Raw genomic sequence first — 21,005 nt, 5'->3', positions numbered from 1 at the left:
TTTTTCTTCTCACGAATTACCCCCAATTTGAAATGTCGGCAATTTTTTGTTTCAAAAACACGGCTGGTAAGACCCAGGCTCCTTTGTGACCAGGTCAGCCCTGGTGTGGGGCCACTGCCCCAGCCGGCCGCTCCTGGAACCCCTTCCCAGCCAGTGAGCACTCACCGACCCATCGCTCATGATCCTGTGGTCTAGCCACTGACAAGGGAGGAACACAGAAGCGGTGCCCCACCTCGAGCCGGGGACACGGTCACTGAGTGGCAACTTCACGACTTTTATTTGTGGTGCCTGTGCTTTGTCCGAAAATATCTTCTCCCCCTGCCCCTGACAGTGGGCGGGGCGGGGGCAGCAAAAAATAGAGATCCCTCCCTATTGCACATGGGCCCTACATAGAGGCCCACCTGGCCCAGGCTGGCGGGACTCTTGGCACATTCTCGGATCCCTGTTCAGGAGCGGGAGGGGTGACTGGGGTGGCATCACACGGGAGGGGGTACCTCCGGATGGCCACTCCGGTCCTGGCACTTCCTGGTCCGCGGTTCCTCCGTGGTCCCACCTCCAGGCCCGGGCCCCCCTCAACCACGTCCCCCTACCTGGCTCGGCCTCTGACCTCCATCCTGGCCTCGGGTGGCCCCCCTCGGCTCCTGGGGATTCTGCTCCCCTCCCAGTCTGGAGGCCCCGAAGGGAGGCTATGGCTTCTCAGAGACCCCCTGGGAGCCCTGTCACTCGTGCTCACACAGGGGAAGGGGTGCGTGTGGCAGAAGCAGCTGTATAAATACGGGTACGGGGAAAGGTCCTCCGCCAGAGTCACTTAGAAAGTTTGCTGATGACGCGGATCAGGGCTGCGTTCTCATCCTTGAGCCTCTGGTTGTCAGCCCGGAGGTCGGACAGGGCCTGGGGGATGGGATGGGGAGGTCAGCTGGGTGGCCCTGGGTCACCCGGGGTCTGCTTAGAACCCGTCCACGGCGCCCCCTTAGGCTCACCTTCAGCTCCTCCTCCAGCTCGGCCGCCTTCCTCTCCAGGGCCCTGCGCTCCTGGCATAAACAGGAGGGGTGAGGCCCAGGGCCTGGGGGCGGGGGAGGGCTAGGGGCCAAGTAAGGCTGAGAAGGGTGGGGAGAGGGCAGAGGACCCTCTTCAGACCCCCATGGGACACCCACATGGCCCCACCCCAGCTGCCCCTACTCACGAATCTCTCCAGCTCCAGGAGGGCGGGCCTCTCTGCAAAGCGCTCCTGCCTCTGGGGACAAGAGAGCCCAAGGCTCAGAGAAGTGGCCAAGCCACAAAGACCAGGACTGGGACCCCAGCCTGGGAAGGGGGCTGCAGTCCAGCCTCCCCGCCGGCCCCCCCGCCCGGAGCAGGCCCACCGGGGCCACTGCGACCCGGCTCCCAGGTCGGGGCATCTCACCTGCGTGGCGCGCTCCAACTCCACCTTGAGCTGCGCCAGGCGGAGCGTGGTCTCAGTCAGGGCCTCGCGAAGCCGCTCGTTCTCGCTGCGCAGCTCTGCGTACAGCTGGGGGGAACCGGACAGGGAGCACGGGTCAGTCCTGCCGGCCCACGTGGGGAAGGGTGGAGAGCAGGGATACACAAGCAGAACCACAGAGAGCGAGCTGCAGGGCAGGTGGATAAAGGCCGACCGCGGGGGCAGATCGAGGGTGGGTGGTGTTGCAAACCTTCCTGAAGCCTCCATCGGGCTCGTCTGATTCTGGCTGGGAGTCACGCTGCCGCTGACCGCGAGGTGAAGGGCCGCCCTCGGAAGTGCTGGGGTGGAGGCAGGCAGGGCGTCAGCGGGGCTCCCTGCGGCCCTACAGAAGAGCCCAGACCCTTCCCTGCCCACCCTGTACCTGGACTCTGGGCTGCGGTCGGCCGGCTCCGCCTCCTCCCCCTGCGGGCGGAGGTGGGGTTCAGCCTGATGCCGGGAAGGGAGTCTGGCCCACCACCCTACCTCCAAGGCCCACCCGTAGCCCAGCTCGCCCCGCCCCTCACCTCCGCAGGCCCCCTCCACTCTTTGCCGACTTTGCGGTGCTCCCTGGCAGCCTGTGGTCCCTGACCCTGCCCGTCAGGCGCCTCTGCTGGGGGGGAGGGGCAGGAATCAGCCCAAAAACCTGGGGAGCGGCCCCTCTCTGCGGTGTCAGGGTCCCTAGGCCCGACCCCTCGGGAAAACAGACTGCAGCGGGAGAGATGGGGAGGCCAGGGGGCAGGAGGTCGACCTCCCAGAAACCAGACCTCACCTCTCAAGGCAGGGCCATCAGAGTTCTCCACCCCCGGGACTCGGGGCCTCCGAGAGGGGTCCTGTCCGAGAAGGGCAGGGAGGTCAGAGGGCAAGGGCATCTTGGACCACCCACCACCTGGTCACCTGACCCCTCTCACCAGGCACGATTTCTCTGGCTCTGGAGTCTTCCCTGCTGCCTTCTCTGCTTCCTTCAGGTCGGTGAGAGTCACACCCTGGGAGAGCGAGAGCGGTCAGGGGTCCCAGAGGTCAGGGCCCAGGCTGCCCAGGATGCAAGTGTAGGCTCCCAGCCCCTCCTCTCTCAAACCCAGGAGTCCTGGCCCCCAGCCCTTCCTCCCTCAGACCCAGGAGTCCTGCCCCCAGCCCCTCCTCCCGCAGACCCAGGAGTTCTGGCCCCCAGGCCCTCCTTCCTCAGACCCAGGAGTCCAGACCCCCAGCCCCCTCCTCCCTCAGACCCAGGAGTCCTGGCCCCCAGCCCCTCCTCCCTCAGACCCAGGAGTCCTGGCCCCCAGCCCTTCCTCCCTCAGACCCAGGAGTCCAGGCCTCCAGCCCCCTCCTCCCTCAGACCCAGAAGTCCTGCCCCCCAGCCCCTCCTCCCTCAGACCCAGGAGTCCTGGCCCCCAGCCCCTCCTCCCTCAGACCCAGGAGTCCTGCCCCCAGGCCCTCCTCCCTCAGACCCAGGAGTCCTGGCCCCCAGCCCCTCCTCCCGCAGACCCAGGAGTCCTGGCCCCCAACCCTTCCTCCCTCAGTCCCAGGAGTCCTGGCCCCCAGGCCCTCCTCCCTCAGACCCAGGAGTTCTGGCCCCCAGGACCTCCTCCCTCAGACCCAGGAGTCCTGGCCCCCAGCCCTTCCTCCCTCAGACCCAGGAGTCCTGCCCCCAGGCCCTCCTCCCTCAGACCCAGGAGTCCTGGCCCCCAGCCCCTCCTCCCGCAGACCCAGGAGTTCTGGCCCCCAGGACCTCCTTCCTCAGACCCAGGAGTCCAGGCCCCCAGCCCCCTCCTCCCTCAGACCCAGAAGTCCTGGCCCCCAGCCCTTCCTCCCTCAGAACCAGGAGTTCTGGCCCCCAGGACCTCCTCCTTCAGACCCAGGAGTCCAGGCCTCCAGCCCCCTCCTCCCTCAGACCCAGAAGTCTTGCCCCCAGCCCCTCCTCCCTCAGACCCAGGAGTCCTGGCCCCCAGGACCTCCTCCCTCAGACCCAGAAGTCCTGCCCCCAGCCCCTCCTCCCTCAGACCTGGAGGAGCCCAGTCCCCCAGCCCCTCCTCCCTCAGACCTGGAGGAGCCCAGCCCCCCCGCCCACCCCCACACCTGTGTGGACCTCCGAGACTGACGCATGAGCCGAGAGCGAGCCTTCCGCTGAGATTCAGACTCCTCATCCCGCACAGGCATCTGGTAGGACCTGAGTGAAAGGTTCCCAACCTCAGTAAGGGTTCCTTTGGGTCCTGTTCCCGTCCCACGGCTAACACTTTCCAGGGAAGGAAAGTTCTGCCAGAGAACATCAACTCCCAGCAGACCCTGGGACAACCTCCCCCTTGGGAGCACTGCCCGAGGCCCTGGGGCTTCCTGGGCAACGCAGTGTCTCCCTGCTGGAGAGAAAGAGGCTTCCTTCCCCCCACCCCCGCCTTCCCCCCCCCCCCAGCCTCTTTACCTCCGCCGGTCCCGGGAGTCGGCTGGGGGCGCCGTGGGGGCCGCAGGGACATTTGGCTTCACTGGGGATTCGGGCCCCGGAATTCTGGAGGGAGGAGTGGGATCATCCGAGGGAGGACGCCTGGAGATCTCAGGTCTGTGAAGTCATTCATTCAGCAAATATCGTTACTCAAGCTCAAGTTACGCGGCAGGTGCTGGATATGCCACACTGAGCAACAAAAAGAATGATCTCTGCCCCAGTGAGTCAAACGTGTGCGGCAGAGACGCAGAACCAACAAGCGCGAGAGGAGCCCATCACAGAACAGGCCAGAAGGCTAAAGTGCCTGGGAGGAAAGCGCGAGCCTGACAGCAGGTGGGAGGGTGTGCGTGTCCGGACACTGCGGCAGCATGGGCGCGAGGTCCGAGCAGGGCCTCACAGACAAGGTGACACTCATACACAGACCCGAGGAAGGGAGGAGGCAAGCCGGGGTGGGGGTGGTGCAAAGGCCCTGGGGCAGCTGTGTGACTGTGTCAAAAGGGACGGGGTGGGAGGTGGGGACGGAGGCAACAGGAGGCCACCGTGACCGTGGAAGCTTAGCTGTGAGCTTTTATTTGACGCGCCACGAGGAAAACTGAGGCAAAGAGCGGTCGGGGCAGAGACCCCAGAGGGCAAAAGCACTTGCTCGGGATCAAGCTGACAAGGTTGGGACCCGACCTGCCTCCCACCCGGAAAGGCTCAGGCCCCTGGCTGGCACTCACAGGGCACAGGGCTCCGGCACCTTACGGGAGGGGGTGGGCGTAACTCTGGCGAGGCGGGGCTCCTCAGCCTGTGGGAAGAGAAGACCAGAGGAGGACACTCTCCTCACCGAGGCGGGCCTGGCCCCGGCGCCCGGCCCCCGCCCCTCACCCCACTCACCTGCGGGGAGGTCCCTTCCAGCCGAGAGGACGAGGCTGAGCGCTGCAACCCAGCCCCAGGGGTGCCCTCGGCCCCCCGCCTGTCTGTGGGACCCAGGGCACCAGAGCTTCCCGTCTTCTGGAGGCCAAAGTGCCTGGAGAGGGGGGCCTCTTCTGGGGGCTGGAGAAGAGAACGGTCTCAGGGAGAAAGGATCCTTCTCGGCCACTTCAAGGGTTGCCCCCAGAAGGACCACAACAAACCACTATTCCCATCAGCCCCCTGGGCAGATGCAGCCAGAAAAAAAGCAATCAGTTCTGGAAGATTCTGGAAACTGTCATCTTCACCTTACATACCCTGAAAAGAGGTCTACAGATTCATGACATCTCTCCCCTCCCTCCCCAAATAGTATGACCTCTAGAGCATCCAAACTCACCATGGGGCTCTGAGGGCTAGCGGGTGGTGGAGAAGACACTCCGTTGAGAGTTCTGGATTCTGTGGAGGGTGGCTCTACGGTGCGGGAAAACGGAGATGCCAGGTGCCTCTCAGAACCAGCCCCTCCTCCCTCAGGCCCAGGAGTCCAGGCCCCCAGCCCCTCCTCCCTCAGACCCAGGAGTCCAGGCCCCCAGCCCCTCCTCCCTCAGACCCAGGAGTCCAGACCCCACAGCCCCTCCTCCCTCAGACCCAGGAGTCCAGACTCCCAGCCCCCTCCTCCATCAGACCCAGAAGCCCAGGCCCCCAGCCCCTCCTCCCTCAGACCCAGGAGTCCTGGCCCCCAGCCCCCTCCTCCCTCAGACCCAGGAGTCCAGACCCCACAGCCCCTCCTCCCTCAGACCCAGGAGTCCAGACTCCCAGCCCCCTCCTCCATCAGTCCCAGGAATCAGGCCCCCAGCCCCCTCCTCCTTCAGACCCAGGAGTCCTGGCCCTCAGCGCCTCCTCCCTCAGACCCAGGATCCTGAACCCCAGCCCCTTCCTCCCTCAGACCCAGGAGTCCTGCCCCCCCCGCCCCTCCTTCATAGATCCAGAAACCCAGACCCTGCCCCGCACCTGTGGGGCCTTCTTCTCCCTCATCCTCGTCATGTATGGGGGGCCCCCCTGCCCCCCCAGGCCGGCGTTCCTTGGACAGATCTTGGAGAGAAATCTTCTCTCGGCTGCTCAGACGACACACGGAGCTCCTGGTGGGAAGGGGAGGGCATGGGGTTCCAGTCCCTGGGACCCTCCACCTGCCCACCCAGGCGCCTGTCCACTACCTTCGGTGTTTGCCACTGGAAGGCACCTGGGGCTCCTGGCTTCTGCTCTGAGAAGCTTCCTTTTGGTTACGCAGCTGCAAGGGGACAAAGGAGGGGACAGAGGAGGCTGCTGGGAGGGCCCCACCCACGTGGCCCGCTGCCCCCACGTCCAGGGCCAGCACGCACGGCTGTGCAGGTCTGGGTGGAGGAGGCGCCACCCACGGGGAGGGCCGCTCCCAGCGGACACGGGGGCTCTGCGGGCCCCTGCACACGGCTGTGTGGCGTCTGGGTCCTCCTCACGGCTGCCTCCCGGCCTCCCCGCTCCGGTGTCCTCCCCTCCCAGGGTGCCCCGCTCACCGGGGACACTGTCATCCCTGCCACCTCCCTAGGGCGGCCCGCCCAGCCTTGGCACAGAGGTTCCTCCACAAGGCGAGCCCGTCATCCCCGCCCCTCCTGAGAGGCAGGGCCGCCTTGCCCCGCCGCAGGCTGAGAGCGCACCCATACCTGTGCTCCCTCCTCGCCGAGGGCTGACCCTGCCTCACCCTCCACGAAGCCCTAGGCAGCCCCACTACCCTCACCCTCACACTGCTCCTCAGCCTAGCGTTCAAGGCCCTTCAGGTGGGCCCCCCCGGCCCAAGGCCTCCCTGCCTCACACTCCCCTCCGGGCCCCACCCATTTTCCCACCCCCTAGCCTTTGCACGTGCTGTGCCCTCAAACCCGAGCGCATGCCCTGAGTCTGAGAAGCTGTCCACACAGCCAGAACTATGACCTTTCCTCTCAACGTCACCACGACCGACCTTTAAACAGAGGGATCTGTGTGCATCTACCCCCCCACTCACTGGAAGCTCCAGGCAGAGTGCCCGGCCCCCAGGAGGCCTCAGGAGATGCTTCTTGCTCCCAGTCGGCTTACAGTCCGCCAAGCAGGGTTCCAAACGTTCTCGTGCAGTAACACGTATACTCCCCGTAGCATAACAGATACTCTGCGTGACTCCTCATAAAGGTGCACACACCGTTATCCCCACATTACAGGTGAGGAAACTGAGGCCCAGAGAGGTTAAGTGACCAGCCCAATCTCACAGAGCAAACGCATGCCAGAGCCGGGATTCAGAGCCCAGAGCCCATGCCGTCCAGCCCTTCACTCTGCCTTTTTCCAGCAACAAGGCCTGGCCCAGTGCTGGCTGGGCGGCATTCCGGGGCTGATGAGGCCCAGCCTCCTCCTGACCCCTCTTCCTGACTCTGACTGTCGCCAGCTGGGCAGGAGCAGGTCCCCTGCCAGGGGGCACTGGGGTAGCAGGGAGCCGACGGGAGAGAGGGAGCCCCCGAGACTCACATCCTCCTGCTTCCGGGCCAGTTCCTCCAACAGACTCAGCACCTCCTCGTCAGCCAGGTCGCAGGGACGTTGGCCCTGGCGGCGGAGGAAGAGAAGGGGCAGAGGACGATGGAGGGGAGGGGGCCTCCCGCCCCTCAGCCCCACCGGCCCGCGAGCAGCCCGGCCCTCACCGCGTGGGTCAGCGAGTCCATGCCCCCACCGTGCTCGGCCAGCAGGCGGCAGGCGTCCTCCACGCCCCAGTGGGCTGCGGCGTGCAGGGGGGTCCAGCCGTCCCCGTCCCGGAGCTCTGGGTCGTAGCCGGCCTGAAGGAGCAGCCTGGGTGCGGGGAGGCTCGGAGTCAAGGACCGAGATGCGGGTTCTGCCCAAGGCTGCCGTCGCCGGCTGGCCGCGCTGGGGCCCGGTCGGGACAGGCAGGTGGCGAGGGCCTCTTTGTGGAGCCCCTCCCCCGGCCCAGTGGGTGGCTTCAGGAACCCTGCCCCTTGTACCGGGCAACTCTCTTGACTGTCACCCCTGGGTGTGGGACACACAGCCCCAGAGCCTGTGAAAGGGCTGAGGCCCCACAAGGGGCAGCCCTGGGGCAGTGATGTTCTAGGAACCCGCCAGCTCAGGGAGGTGGCCCTCAGCCAAGGCGATGCTGCCCGCCAGGCGACATCTGGCAGTGTCTGGAGACGGTCCGGGAGGTCACAGCTGAGGGGTGGGTGCCAGGGATGTTCCTAACACCCTACGGCGCAGAGGACAGCCCCACGGCAAAGACTGACGTGGTCCAAAACCCCGCTAGTGGCGAGGCCGAGGAGCCCCGGCTTGGAGGACGAGCACAGGATCTGGGGGGCAGGCAGGGTTAGAAGCCCAGGCGGGTCCCGCACGCGCAGCTGGCGGCACACAGCCTGCCTCTGCAGGACTGGCATCGGGTTCCGTGCCCATGGGAACAAGCGAACACGAGGTGGGAGGTGCACAGAGTTCATGAGACTTTTCAAATAGAAGGGCCTCTGTGGGGCCCTGCTGACCTCGTCGCTCACTCCCCAGAGCTCACTCGCTGCAGCCACCGGGGCGCCTGCACACGGTCCCCAGGGGTCCCCAGGCTGGAGTTCATGCAGCCCCCCTCCCACTCCTCCCACCGCCCTCTTTATGCCTTTCTAGGCCCACGGTTCTCAACTAGGGGGGGCACCTGGCCATGTCCGCACATGTTTGGTCGTCCTGAGTTGGGGGGGGGGGGGGCGCTCCTGGCCTCCAGGCAAGAGCCCAGGGATACTGCTCAGCACCTTACAACGAACGGGCACACCCCTCCCCGGTCACCAGTGTGCACTCAGGCCCACATCACGTGGTCTGCTGCCCTGGTCACTTGTCTGCCTCCCCGGCGAGGCTGGGGGCTGCACGTGGGCCCAGACACGTCTCGTGTGCCAGCCGCCCCGGACCTAAAAGACGGCCCGGCCTTCGGCAGGTGCTCGGTAAGTAAGTGCCGAGCGCCACCTCTCTGGGCCTCTACCCTGCCCTTCGTCGGTGATGAGGGGAACGTTGGTTACATCCTCCTACAAACGCAGCTGTCCTGAGGGCGGTGATAAAATGGGAGTCGCTGAGCCTTCCCGTGGCCAAAGCACTTCGTTCCTGTGCCAGACAGTGAGCCACCCCCAGACCCCGACTCTCCCCCCACTTAGTAACCATGCCCAACTCTCAGCTGGACACACTGTCACCTGGCTCACGAGGGATCTGCCGGGCTCCCTGGTGGGAGCCCCGGGCAGGCGAGTAACTGGGATGGTGGAAACGCCAAGAAAACGCCAGGTGGTCTGGCAAATGGGACATCAGTGTTCAGCGTGCGGGTCACTTCAGGATTGTTCTTTTAAAAAGAGTCAACGGGGGTGTCTGGGTGGCTCAGTCAGTTAAGCGTCTGACTCTTGATTTCAGCCCAGGTCAGGACCTCACAGTCCGTGAGCTCAACAGTGCAGAGCCTGCTTGGGATTCTCTCTTTTTCCCTCTCTCTCAAAATAATAAACTTTAAAAAATAATCAAGTAAAAATAAAGGGAATCAACATTTGCTCCTTTTGTCCTCTCCTCCTCCGGGCTGTGTGGGATGCAGATGCAACGGCAGGAGGCGAAGCAGCCACCTGAGACTCAGCGGTGGAAGCCACGGGCAGAAGAGGACAGGGCTGGGCACATGACTGGGCCTGACCATTTACATCCCAGGCCCCTTGCCACTGGGATTAGCTCTGGGATGGGCAGGTGCCCAAGGCGGCCCAGTGAGCATCAGGCCAGGACTTTTGCTACAAGAATGGGGGACGAGGCATTCTACTTTCACAGCAGGCAAGCAACTAGGTCATGAGCCTGGAGCCACTAGGGGCCGTCTCTAGCACCTCACTGGAAAACCTGCCTAAAAACCCAACACAGAGGTGAGCAGAGCTGAGGGATTCATCTCTACTCCACTTCCAGACTGAAAATAAAGGATAAATCACAAAGAGAGAGGACTCAGAGAGGAGAGAATCTGAGGATGAGAATCGGAACCAACCACCCCAACATAAGAGGGTGAGGCAGCCAAACACGGACGGCAGCAAGGGAACACATGCTGTAGCGATTTAAAATACATATGCGCTAGATAACCTGGCCTTCAAATACAGAAATAAACACCGCGGGCACTACAAGGATAAACAGGCAAAATCCACAGGCATCGTAGGAAATTTCAGGGGCACCCGGCTGGCCCACTCAGTGGAGCATGTGACTCTTGATCTCAGGGTTGCAAATTCAAGCCCTGCGTTGGGTGTAGAAATTACTTACACATAAAATCTTAACAACGAAAACAAAAAAAAAGTATGTCTCTCGCAGTAACTGACAGAGTAGGCAGAGAGAAAAAAACCCACTAAGAACATAGGAGGCTGAAATAGCGTGACTACAAAGGTGATCTGATAACCTACACGGAACGCTGTACTTCACAGCATGGTTCTTTTCCAGCTGACACATACCGGGGTATAAAGCAAACCTCAGAGAATTCCGAAAATCCGATGGAAGCATATGGATTCTCTGACCACAGTGCCATCAAGGCAGGAAATGGGCATCGAAACAATGACTGGAAAAATCCCACGCATCTGAAATTAAGGACATCCTTCTAAATAATCCAGAGGCCAAAGAAGAGAGATTACAAGCCGGAGAATGTTTTAAACTTACGGACAACGAAAAGCCTACACATCGGAACTTGTGGACACGGCAAAGGCTGTATTTAGAGACAAATACTCCGTCCACATACATAAATTAAAAAACCCACAGGAAGGTGGAAGACAGCGAGAAGGAACAGATCAGCCCAGCACAAAGAGCAGGGAAGAGTGGGGACACCAGCCCCGCTCACCTCATCACTTCGATGTAGCCCTTAGCGGCTGCCACGTGCAGGGCAGAGGCCCCCGTGCGGGGGTGCCGGGCCTCGGGCATCGCGCCCCCGTTCAGCCAGCATCTCGTGTCACGAAGAAGCAGTTCCTCCTCGGCCCGTTTGGCCGCCTCCACGTCCACACCTGGGAAGACAAGAAGGGGCAGTGGTAGGACTCACACCCGGAGCCCCAGGAGGCACGGGGTCCCCCTCGTTCCACATGCTCCTCCGGGACTCAGGGGACCCGGACTTCCCAACGGGGCCTCCGAGGCACTGCTGGGAGAACGGGGATCGCAGGCCCTTCTCCCATTTCAACCTAAGTATCACCTTTATCGTTACTCTTAAGTATAAACCCAGCACCTGATTACGTCAAACCCTCCCTAGCACCACCAGTAAAATCCTGAGCCCACGTCTTCACGCACTCTGTCGGGACCCTTTCTATCACCCTGAGTAGGATAAACCAGGCAAAGGGCCACCAGACCAAGGGGCCGCATTACTGGGGCAACAGCCTCTTTCCTAGCCAGCTGCGGATCCCTGTTCACAGCTGTGCCGTCACCTAGAGCAATCAGAAGAGAGCCGAGCACGCGGCCTCGTCGGTCAGTTTCTGTACATCTTTCAGTTTCTTGCAAAGCTGTTCTGCATTTGGGATGCCAAGGGCAAGTTAGGACTTCACGTGTAAGTGGATTTTGGATCAGAACAGGCAGCCTTGCTGAGGCTGTATTAGTCATCTGGTGACCATCACCGAGAATCTGTATGTTGCCTGCCCCCTATTGAGACAGGAGCCAGAAAGGGTCTCTTCCAGCCAACGTTCGATCTCTCTCCTGGAAAGTTTATTGGGGTCTCTTGCTGTTCCAACTGTGAGATTTCTCACACCAAAGCGCTGGCTTGGAGCTGAGCCGTCCTGCCCCATAGCTGTCGGCCACGTGCAGCTACTGAGCGCCTGAACTGTAGCTGCTCCAAACCGAAACGTGTCACGAACACAAATACACGCTGGATTTCGATGTGTGGGCGGGAAAAAGTGTGCGGCACGGGGTGCCTGGGTGGCTCAGTCCGCTGAGCACCCAACTCTTGATGTCAGCTCAGGTCATGATCTCACGGTTCGTGAATCCGAGCCCCAGCTGGGGCTCTGTGTTGACAGAGTGGAGCCTGCCTGGATTCTCTCTCCCCCTCTCTCTCTGCCCCTCCCCCACGTGAGTGCACTCTCTCTCCCTCAAAATTAATAAACTTAAAATACAAAAGCGCACAGCAACCCATGAATGGTTTTCTTTATGTTGATTAATGTTGACATGATAATGTCTTGGGCACACTCAGTTAAGTAAAATACGTTACTAAGTTACTCTCACCTGCTTCTTCTTACTCTTTTAAGTGCACCCACTTAAAAATTTTCCATTACGCTGTGGCTTACTCTGGCTTTCCGCTGGGCAGCACGGGCAAAGGACCCCCGTGGCGCCACCACTTGGGCTTAAAAACTTAAAACACGACAGAGGCCGCAAAAACCCCCCGTGTCCCCCCACCCATCTCATCTTGCTTTCGTGACGCTGCGTCCTGTTGCACCCTGTTGCACCCTCACTACACACACACACACACATACACACACACACACACACACACACACACACACACACACACACACTGGGAGTCTGACCTAAGCCTGCCCCGGGGGTCCCAGAGGGCTAGCCGCCCGGAACCGGCTGCGCCACCTGCTGGCACCCGGGGAACGCGCGACTAAACTCCAAGGGGATCACCTCTGGCTGCCGTCTGGCAGCTGTCCAAGGAATGTTTGGCTGGTCGGAGCCCACCTGGTGGGCCCAGCTTGGGGCGGAGAGGCCGGGACAGTGCTGGGGACTCAGGGACACCCTCCCCCCCACCGCCGCACACAACTTCCTTAAAGGGAATCACCTTCAATCCTACTACAGATGCGTGTGCCTTCCTTAGGCAGCGAAGGGTGGGGTTTGCTGACCTTTTTCCAACCACTGCTAGTGTCTCTGGCATGGTCACACACATCCTCCTGCACTCTGCTTTTTGCCGAGATTTGCGTTTGTTGATGGAGCTCTCGATCAGGGTTGGCAAACCTGTCTGGTTTTTGCCTTTTGTTCTACTGATGGTAAAACACAATACCTCATACCCATTAAGCAGGCATTCCCTGTACCTCCCTCCCCAGCCCCTGGCAACCATCAGTCTACTTCCTGTCATTAAGCTTTGCCTGTTCTGGAAGGCCCCCCGTGTTTGTGAATAAAGCTTTATTGGAACGCGGCCACACCCACCGCGGACACAGGGCCCCTGGCTGTGCTGGGGAGGGCGGTCGCAGGCCCCCCCCCTACCCCCACCCCAGGCTGGCTGCAGCGTGACAGCACCTCCCACAAAGTCTCGTCCTTCACAGAAGCTGCCAGCCCACCTACAGATTAGTGATTTACCCAACCTCCTCTGCTGGAGCCCCCAGCCTCTCCCGCTGCCAACAACCGCCCCCGCCCCCATGAAGATTCCTGTCCGAGGGCGGGAGGGTCTCCGTCCGGTGGCCTAGCAGCAGAACCGCTAGATGCCCCCTTCCCGCCCAGTTCTGTGTCCCTGCAGCCCGTCCTGCAGCTGGGCTGGGGGCAGCTCTACAGCGCGGATGGGCGGCCACATGGCCTGGCCTAATCACCCATCCTTGTCGCCCCAGCTAGGGCTGGCTCAGGCGGAGGGTGGCGCTCAGGTGGCTGAGGAAATCTAGTCCTAGATCAGCCGAAGAATCAGCCAGCACTGTTAGCAGCGGCGCTTCATACCCGGTTGAGAGAATCTGCCTGAGAATGAAGTCCGTGCAGGGGCGCCTGGGGGGCTCAGGTCATGACCTCATAGCTCAAGGGGTTCGAACCCCACGTAGGGCTCTGTACTGACATCTGAGAGTCTGAAGCCTGCTTTGGATTCTGTCTCCCTCTCTGCTCCTCCCCCACTCATGCTCTGTCTCTCAAAAATAAATACAAATTAAAAAAAAAAAAAAAAGAAAAGAAAAGAATGAAGTCAATGCAGAGTTCAGTACAGTGATACTTTCGAGTTGGTGCCCCTGGATCAAACCATGCCTGAAGTCTGTGCAATTCCTGGACTTCAGTTACATGGCCCATAAACTGCCTTTTCATTTTAAACTGTGGTAAAAATAGACATCAAATTTACCATCTTAACCCCTTTTAACTGCAGTTCTGTGGTATTAAGTATATTCACGTGGCCAGGCGGCCTCCACCATCCGTCTCCAGAACACTTCATCTTGCACAACTGAAACCCCGTCCCCATCAAACAGCATCGTCCCGCTTCCCCCTCCCCAGCCCCTGCGCCCACCCCTCTACCTTCTGCCTCTACGAATTTGACCATTTTAGTCCCGTTCCTCATAGAGTTAGAATCACACGGAGTTTGTACCCTTTGTGCCAGACTCTCTCACTGAGCACACTGTCCTCAGGGTTCACTCACACTGTAGCACGTGTCAGAACCTCTTGCCTCTTTAAGGCTGAATAACAGTATTCCATCGTAGCACATGCCACACATTGTTCATCCATTTCTCGGCTGGTGGACACTTGGGCTGCTTCCACCTCTGTGCTACTGTGAGAAACGGCCGCTTCAAACACGCTGCACAAACCGCCTCTTGGGCTGGGCCCTGAGCCCGGCTGCAAGGGGTTCCCACAGAAGCGGCCCGCCAAGCCTCACCCGACAGATGACTTTTTAATCACGAAGGGAGGCGGACTCCATGGTACAGCCACCTGGCCAGTGCCCCTCCGTGAAGTTCAAGGCTAACAGCAACACGACAGGCAGACAGACAGCACCTGTCTCCCGAACAACGCACTAAGAAGTTCCTGCCACGAACGCAGACCTCAATCTCCTGGAGAAGCGGCAGGCGGGTCCAGGCCGAGGGACACGCTGTGTACAGAAGGCAGGGTGAGGAGGGCAAGGGGAGACCAAGGGCAGGGCAGGGCCACAGGAGGCGCAGAGGGGAGACTACAATGTGCCACAGGTAACAGCGCAGCACCAAGGCCAAGGTTCCGATGCCCACAGAGGAGTAACAACGTGACATCCTGTGTCCTTGTTCTAGGAGACACAGGCTCCCACGTCAGGGCCAGGGTTACAGTGTCTGCTTCGTGTTCTTGAGATGGCTGGGAACAGAGAGGGAGGCAGCTGGGGAGGGAGAAAGAAAAGGAAGGGAGGGGGTGGGGGAAGAGTGCTATTTATGTATAGTGGGGGGAGGGGGAGAGGCAGGACGAATGCAGATGGGCCAAAATGTTAAAAACTGACGAATCTATACCGTATGACCCCATTTATACAAAACGTTCCAAAACGTGTAGGGACAGGAAGCAGATGAATGGTGTCTCAGGGCTGAGTGGGAGTGGGGTGCTGGTTGAGGGCTCCGGTTTCTTTGGTGCGACCGAAGCCCTCTGAGTCCATGTGGTGAGGCAGGCACAACACTGTGAAACGCTAAGAAACCAGCGGACCGCACGCTTTCGAAGAGAACCGAACGGGCTACGAATCACATCTCCACAAAGCTGCTAAAACCACCGGCCAAGCTCAGGGAGGGTCATGTGGCCGCCCCCCTAAGGCTGTCCCAACCTTTGTCCACATCTGAAGTTTTTCAGGGTGAGAAGTCAGAGAGGAGAGAAGCAGCTCAGCTCTGCCTTAGTGCCCGCCCCCCACGTCTGCCATGACCCCAGACGTCCACCTGCACGCGGCTCTCTGACCTTACCAGCAGTCAGCCTGCCCAAGCCAAGCCCGGGGATCTGGGCATCACCTTCCACACCCCAGGGCCTGCTCTTCAGCAGCCTCGCTGAACGAGCCACGGGGCCTCCAGACCCCCAGGCCCTGTGCCCACACCTTTTCGGCGGCTCCCTCGCTGAACCTAGACCAGCACCCCACGGCCCGTGCCCTCCAGGTCAGTCAGGCCGCAGCCTTCCTCACACACCCCACGCATCAGCTGGTTCTAGGTGGCTGCTTTGGGGAGTACGTTTGGACATGAGCTCCTCTGAGAACTTGCTAGAAGCAATACACGTTCTCCCTAGAAATATGAACATGGCCACACACAGAGTTTCGGGGGTCCTGGGCCCCATGTTAAGGACGCTGCGGTTCAGTGACCGTGCACACGGGGAGAACAGTCCCCCTCAGGGAACACTTCCGAGAGGACAATCTCACCTGAGAGACCCCGGGACAAGCCCCCCGCACCTCATTTCCTCACTCACTCCTGGGGTAAAATGACAATTTGGGTCAACGTCAGGTTGGGCTCTTATCCGTGTCCAGCAGTGGCACATGCACTTTACACGATCACTCAATGTTCCAAGCAACCCGAGGACGGGGACCCGCATGCCCACCTCACAGGTAAGGAACCCGAAGCAGACAGGGTCAGAGAACCCTGGGAAAAGCAGGGCTGGCCTCCGAGCCCCAGCAGTCTGTTCCCCGTGCCCGCAGGCAGCACCCAGGCGCCCACCTCGGTAGGCAATCTCCGCCTTCAGCAGCCCCTCCATGGCGTCCGACTCGGCCAAGTCCAGGGGCAAGTCCCCATCGCTGTTGACGGCGGCAATGTCAGCCCCGTGGCTCAGGAGGTACCTGGGGGGGGCGGTGGAGGGGTGGGGAGGTTAGGGCTGCGGGGTCTGAGCTCCGGTCCCCATGCGATCCCACTTACCCTCCCCCGCCTCACCTGGCGATGTCCAGGTAACCACAGGAGGCGGCCACATGCAGGGGCGTCCAGCCCTCGTTGTCCGCCTGGTTCACCGTGGCACCCTGCTCCACCAGGAAGCGCACCACCTCCAGGTTCTCATCAATGCAGGCCTGGGGCGCAGGGGACACAGCTGTCAGCCCTCACCTCACCCAGGCACCGCACGCCCAGCAAGGCAGGACTCCCAAGGGGCCGTGAGACAGACCCCGGGAACACGGAGTCAGAAATTCAAGGGAAAAAACCAGATGACCCTGGGACAGACCCCAGAAGGCACCAGCCCTGCTCCTGGAGGCCCATTCAGCTACCCAGCTATTTAAGACCTCTTGGCTTCCCAAAGGTTAGGTCAGCTGGGCCTCTGGAGCTCAGTGGAGCCCATGAGAACAGGACACCCAGATCCTTGCAAGTACGAACTGGATAAAGGGAGGGGGCTTTTCTCCAGCGTGGGAAGTCCTGGATGTTAGATACGATGTACCCCAGTCATCACCAACAGGACAAGGCTTCCAGTGACGAAGACCTCCTCCTCCCTCAGACCATGGAGTTCTGCGCCCCCTGCCCTCTTCCCTTAGACCCTAGAGGCCAGGCCCCCAGCCCCCTCCTCCCTCAGACCCTGCAGTATTGACCCCAGCCCCCTCCTCCCTCAGACCCAGGGATCCAGGCTCCCAGCCCCTCCTGCCTCAGACCCAGGAACCAGGTCCCCAGCCCCCTCCTCCCTCAGACCCAGGGATCCAGGCTCCCAGCCCCTCCTCCCTCAGGCCCAGGAACCAGATCCCCAGCCCCCTCCTCCCTCAGACCCAGGGATCCAGGCTCCCAGCCCCTCCTGCCTCAGGCCCAGGAACCAGGTCCCCAGCCCCCTCCTCCCTCAGACCCAGGGATCCAGGCTCCCAGCCCCTCCTCCTTCAGGCCCAGGAACCAGGTCCCCAGCCCCCTCCTCCCTCAGACCCAGGGATCCAGGCTCCCAGCCCCTCCTCCCTCAGGCCCAGGAACCAGATCCCCAGCCCCCTCCTCCCTCAGACCATGGAGTTCTGAGCCCCCTGCCCTCTTCCCTTAGACCCTAGAGGCCAGGCCCCCAGCCCCCTCCTCCCTCAGGCCCAGGGATCCAGGCTCCCAGCCCCTCCTCCCTCAGGCCCAGGAACCAGGTCCCCAGCCCCCTCCTCCCTCAGACCCAGGGATCCAGGCTCCCAGCCCCTCCTCCCTCAGGCCCAGGAACCAGATCCCCAGCCCCCTCCTCCCTCAGGCCAAGCAGATGCTCCCCAGGATGCTGACCATGGCCCTGACTCCCACCCTGAGGGGACTGGCCTGGCCCCTGGGGCCCAAAGCTGTGCACGGGGTACTGTGCCAAGGGATCTCCACCTGGGAAGACCTTCCCTAACCCTCCTGCTGTCAAGGCTCTGTACTGCAGAGGAAGAAATCCATCTCAAGGAGACAGCAGCCCTTGCCTGAATAGGGACAGCAAGGGGACAGAGAAGGGATTTAGCCCAGGGCACATGAAAACCCGGGTGGGCGCTGGGACCTGAGCAGGGTCCAGGCAAGGGGTGGGCCTGGCTTCCTGGGTCCCTGGGCTAAATTAACTCCCCAATTCCCTCACCTCTCCAAAACCCGGCCATCTGGAGAAGGGGGGAGGCAGTGAGGGCCAAGAGCATGAAGTCATGGAAACTCAGGCTGGGGGGGGGGGGGGCACACGTGCCCTGGGAACGGGATGAACTGGGCTTGGTTTATTTCCACCCAGTTGTCATGGTGATGGGGGGGGTCGAGGAGGGAGATGGGCCTTTCCCTTTCAAGGACCTGGCCGGGCACAGGAATCCATGTGAAAGATGCCCGAGGCCTGGGCACCAGGGATCCAGGAATCCAGACAACAGCAACCTCCCCCACCAGGAGTCTAAGCCGCTCCCTCCACCCAGACTTAGTCCCCGCTTCCACCCTCCCTATTCAGATCTAAGAACTGTGGCTCCTAGTCCCTCCTATGCCAGACCCCAGACCTAGCTGCTAATTCACAAGGCAATTTTGACGAGTGGGGGGAATATACCAGCTTTATCATGGGGTTAACAAGCCCACCTGAGGTAGGTGCCGGGGTGTGAGAACTCCTGGGCACACACAAGGGCAGGGGGCTGTCGCCTGGGGACCCACTCCAGGGAGGACTCAGAAAGGAAACCACAGCCCCAGGACGCACCCAGACAAGGTGACCAACTGTCCCAGTTTGTTTGGGACGGGGGCTGCCTGAGACCTGGGACTTTCACTGCTAAAACCAGGCCAGTCTAGAGCAAACCACTCTGCGTTGGTCACCCCACAACAGACCTGACCCAAACCCCAGGTCGCCCGCCTGCTGGCCATGTGACCTGAGGCAGGAACTTCCCCTCTCTGAACCTCCAAAGCCCTAATCCTTCAGGCTTCCTGCAAAGCCCCGGAAAGTGGGTTTACCAAGGGCTTGCCTGAGTGGGAAAGGGATTTCACCTGAAAAGGCAGCCTGATAGGCAAGGCCTAGGGGGATGCCAAAGAAGGGGGCTCAGCCTGGAGAGCAGGGCCAAGAGCCCCTGAGGAAAAGTCCAGGAGAGCCCAGGCCTGGACGGTGGCAGAGGAAGGGAAACAGAAGCCTGAGGCCCCTCTCCCCTGGGCTTGCCCAGTACTCTGACACCTTACAAGGCTCAGGGAAGCAGGCCCCTCCTCTGGGTGGCAGAAAGCATCCTCGCTAGCACCAGGGACTCTGTAGGGGACAGGCCTGGGGGTCAGAGGAGAGAAAAAGAGGACAGGTAGCAGTTAGACCAGGCAGCAGCCCTCCAGCTGAATGCCTGTGCTGCATCCTGAAGGGTTTTCCACACATCTGGCCTCCCTCCTTCATCAGAGCCCTGCCACGGAGGGACCGACTACCAGCCCTGTTGTACAGACGAGGAAACTGAGGCACAGAGAGAAAGGACGCTAACTTGAGGCAACAATGCTAAGGACCTGCGACTTGAACCCAGGACCATACTGATTTTCCTGAACTGCTCCTCTCCTCTTCCTGGGAGACCTGAGAAGTGGGCCTCTTCAAACATCCCTGCCTCCCCAGTCAAGCTTTCCACAGGGTCTTTTCTGGTTCCATCAATGACCAAACTCTATGGGTTCTGGCGGGAGGAGAGGGCTGAGGACTGGACCAGTATCAGGAGACAAGGAGGGAGATGATGGTCTCAGGGATGAGACAGAGGGTGGTGGCTCTTCTGTGGCCAGTCCTATCCCTGGTGGTCCCACTGTGGGAGGATAGATAAATGCATCCAGAACCAAAGAGGGTCCTGCGGCATAAGGTGGTCCTGGTTCTGGGACACACAAACACTGGAGGAGACAATCAGGGAGTCCTGGAAAGGCATGGGGGCCAGGTTATGGACGGAGACCAGCAGGGCTGTAGTACCCTTGGGAAGCTGACATACCCAGAGCCAGACAGATCACACAGTCTCTAGGAGAGAAGCTGCCAGATGCCCAGGAGAAGGCATCCGGGCAGAGAGAGCAAGATGACCAAGGATAGAGAGGCAGGTGCATTGAAGCCCCCCAGGAAAAGGGCAAGGTTACAGGCACAGCCAAAGGAAGGGGCGGGAGGCAGAGAAGGTGCCTGGAGAAGGAGAAACGTCCCTGACACGAGGCCTAACGGTGGAGGAAAGAGGAGGCACAGCCTCCAGAAAGAGAATGAAGACGGTCTGCGGGTGGAGACAGCAGGAGGTGCCCCAGACAAGGAAACGAGGTGGTGCAAAGCCTAGAAAAACCTGAGCCAAGAAAGAGCATCCTTATACAGCAACAGACGGTACTGCCTAAGGGCGAGAAGGACTAATCGGAAAGCAGCAGCACGGAAGATATGCCCCTAGCCAAACAGGTAGTCCGGGCCAGGGGCCAGGGGAGGAAGCCCCACAGGCGCAGGCGCGTGCCTGCACAGGACGATGCTTGCTGCTCAGCGAAAGCGACACCTGCCTGGAAAGGGGAAACAGTGGGCTGGAGGACGCAGAAGTATTGCTAGAAGAAGTGCACAGCCTCGGGAAAGGTGGCAGCATTAGATGGCACAGGAGAGGAGACACAGAGACTACTGAAGGGTGCTCAGGGTCGGGAGAAGGCAGCGCGAAGTGACAACGACCGGGACCAGTGGCATGGACCAGACCGAGGCCGTCAGCAGTGGCTCGGGTCCAGACTGAGGGCGGCGCAGGGCGGCAGAGACCAGGGCCGGTTGAAGAGGCTCAAGACTGGAAACAGGGAGTTGCAGGTGGGTGGCAAGGGCCAGGGGGTCGGAGAGGGCAGCAGCACAGGACGGCGCGCACCGAGACTGACGACCGTGAGTGACTCAGGGCCCGGAGGACGCTGGAAGAGGCTCGGACCCTGGGCGGACCAGGTCCGGGGAGGGGCCGGGGGCGCTGACCTGGTGCAGGGCGCTGATGCCGTCGGCGTTGGTGGAATCGAGCACCGCGCGGGCGGGAGGCGGGGCGGCGGGGTCGAGCTCGGCGCCGGGGCCGGGGTCCGCGGCGCGCAACATCAGGCGCGCCTCGTCCAGGTCGCCGCCCGCGCAGGCCGCCAGGAACTCGGCGGCGCGCTCGAAGCGCACGGTGCGGGCGCGCCGCTCCCCGGGGCCCGGCTCGGCGCCCGCCCGCGCCCCCCACTGCCGCAGCTGCTCCCGCCGCCGCTCGCGGGCCGCGGCCGCCGCTGCCCCGGGGCCCGCCCCCGGGCCGTCCTCGCCCGACATCGCGCCGCCCGCCCG

General features: G+C 61.5%; 1 protein-coding gene across 8 annotated transcripts; it reads right to left on the bottom strand.

Moving 5' to 3' along the window:
- Positions 1-254: 254 nt before the first annotated feature.
- On the bottom strand, positions 255-21,005 carry PPP1R12C (protein phosphatase 1 regulatory subunit 12C). Of its 8 annotated transcripts, none has more exons than XM_047835159.1 (22): positions 20,670-21,005; positions 16,286-16,416; positions 16,076-16,194; positions 10,627-10,786; positions 7,469-7,613; positions 7,299-7,373; positions 5,990-6,063; positions 5,787-5,914; positions 5,176-5,249; positions 4,764-4,922; positions 4,607-4,674; positions 3,870-4,004; positions 3,530-3,620; positions 2,365-2,439; positions 2,226-2,286; positions 1,981-2,066; positions 1,839-1,879; positions 1,668-1,755; positions 1,403-1,507; positions 1,184-1,234; positions 981-1,031; positions 255-891 (listed from the first exon to the last, which is right to left on the bottom strand). In XM_047835159.1, exons 1-22 carry the CDS (start codon positions 20,988-20,990, stop codon positions 805-807), a joined length of 2,325 nt encoding a protein of 774 aa, XP_047691115.1. In that variant the 5' UTR covers positions 20,991-21,005; the 3' UTR covers positions 255-804. The 8 variants fall into 8 exon arrangements, 6 of the variants coding, with proteins under 6 accessions (XP_047691115.1, XP_047691116.1, XP_047691117.1 ...); XM_047835160.1 differs by having other exon boundaries at positions 1,981-2,063; XM_047835161.1 differs by lacking the exons at positions 1,839-1,879; positions 2,226-2,286.

The sequence above is a fragment of the Prionailurus viverrinus genome, chromosome E2 (genome assembly GCF_022837055.1).
Source record: "Prionailurus viverrinus isolate Anna chromosome E2, UM_Priviv_1.0, whole genome shotgun sequence".
In the NCBI taxonomy this organism is placed as follows: domain Eukaryota; kingdom Metazoa; phylum Chordata; class Mammalia; order Carnivora; family Felidae; genus Prionailurus; species Prionailurus viverrinus.
This window is presented reverse-complemented; position numbering and strand designations above follow the sequence as displayed.

What these genes read in the sequence shown, in the direction of transcription:
- PPP1R12C (XM_047835159.1), bottom strand. Translation starts at nt 20,990, where the DNA reads ATGTCGGGCGAGGACGGCCCGGGGGCGGGCCCCGGGGCAGCGGCGGCC. An exon ending in TGGCCCGGAAGCAGGAGGAT is followed by an intron (nt 6,064 to 7,298) that starts GTGAGTCTCGGG and finishes GTCCCCTTGCAG; the next exon opens with CTGCGTAACCAAAAGGAAGC. An exon ending in TCCTGGAGCTGGAGAGATTC is followed by an intron (nt 1,032 to 1,183) that starts GTGAGTAGGGGC and finishes TGTTTATGCCAG; the next exon opens with GAGCGCAGGGCCCTGGAGAG.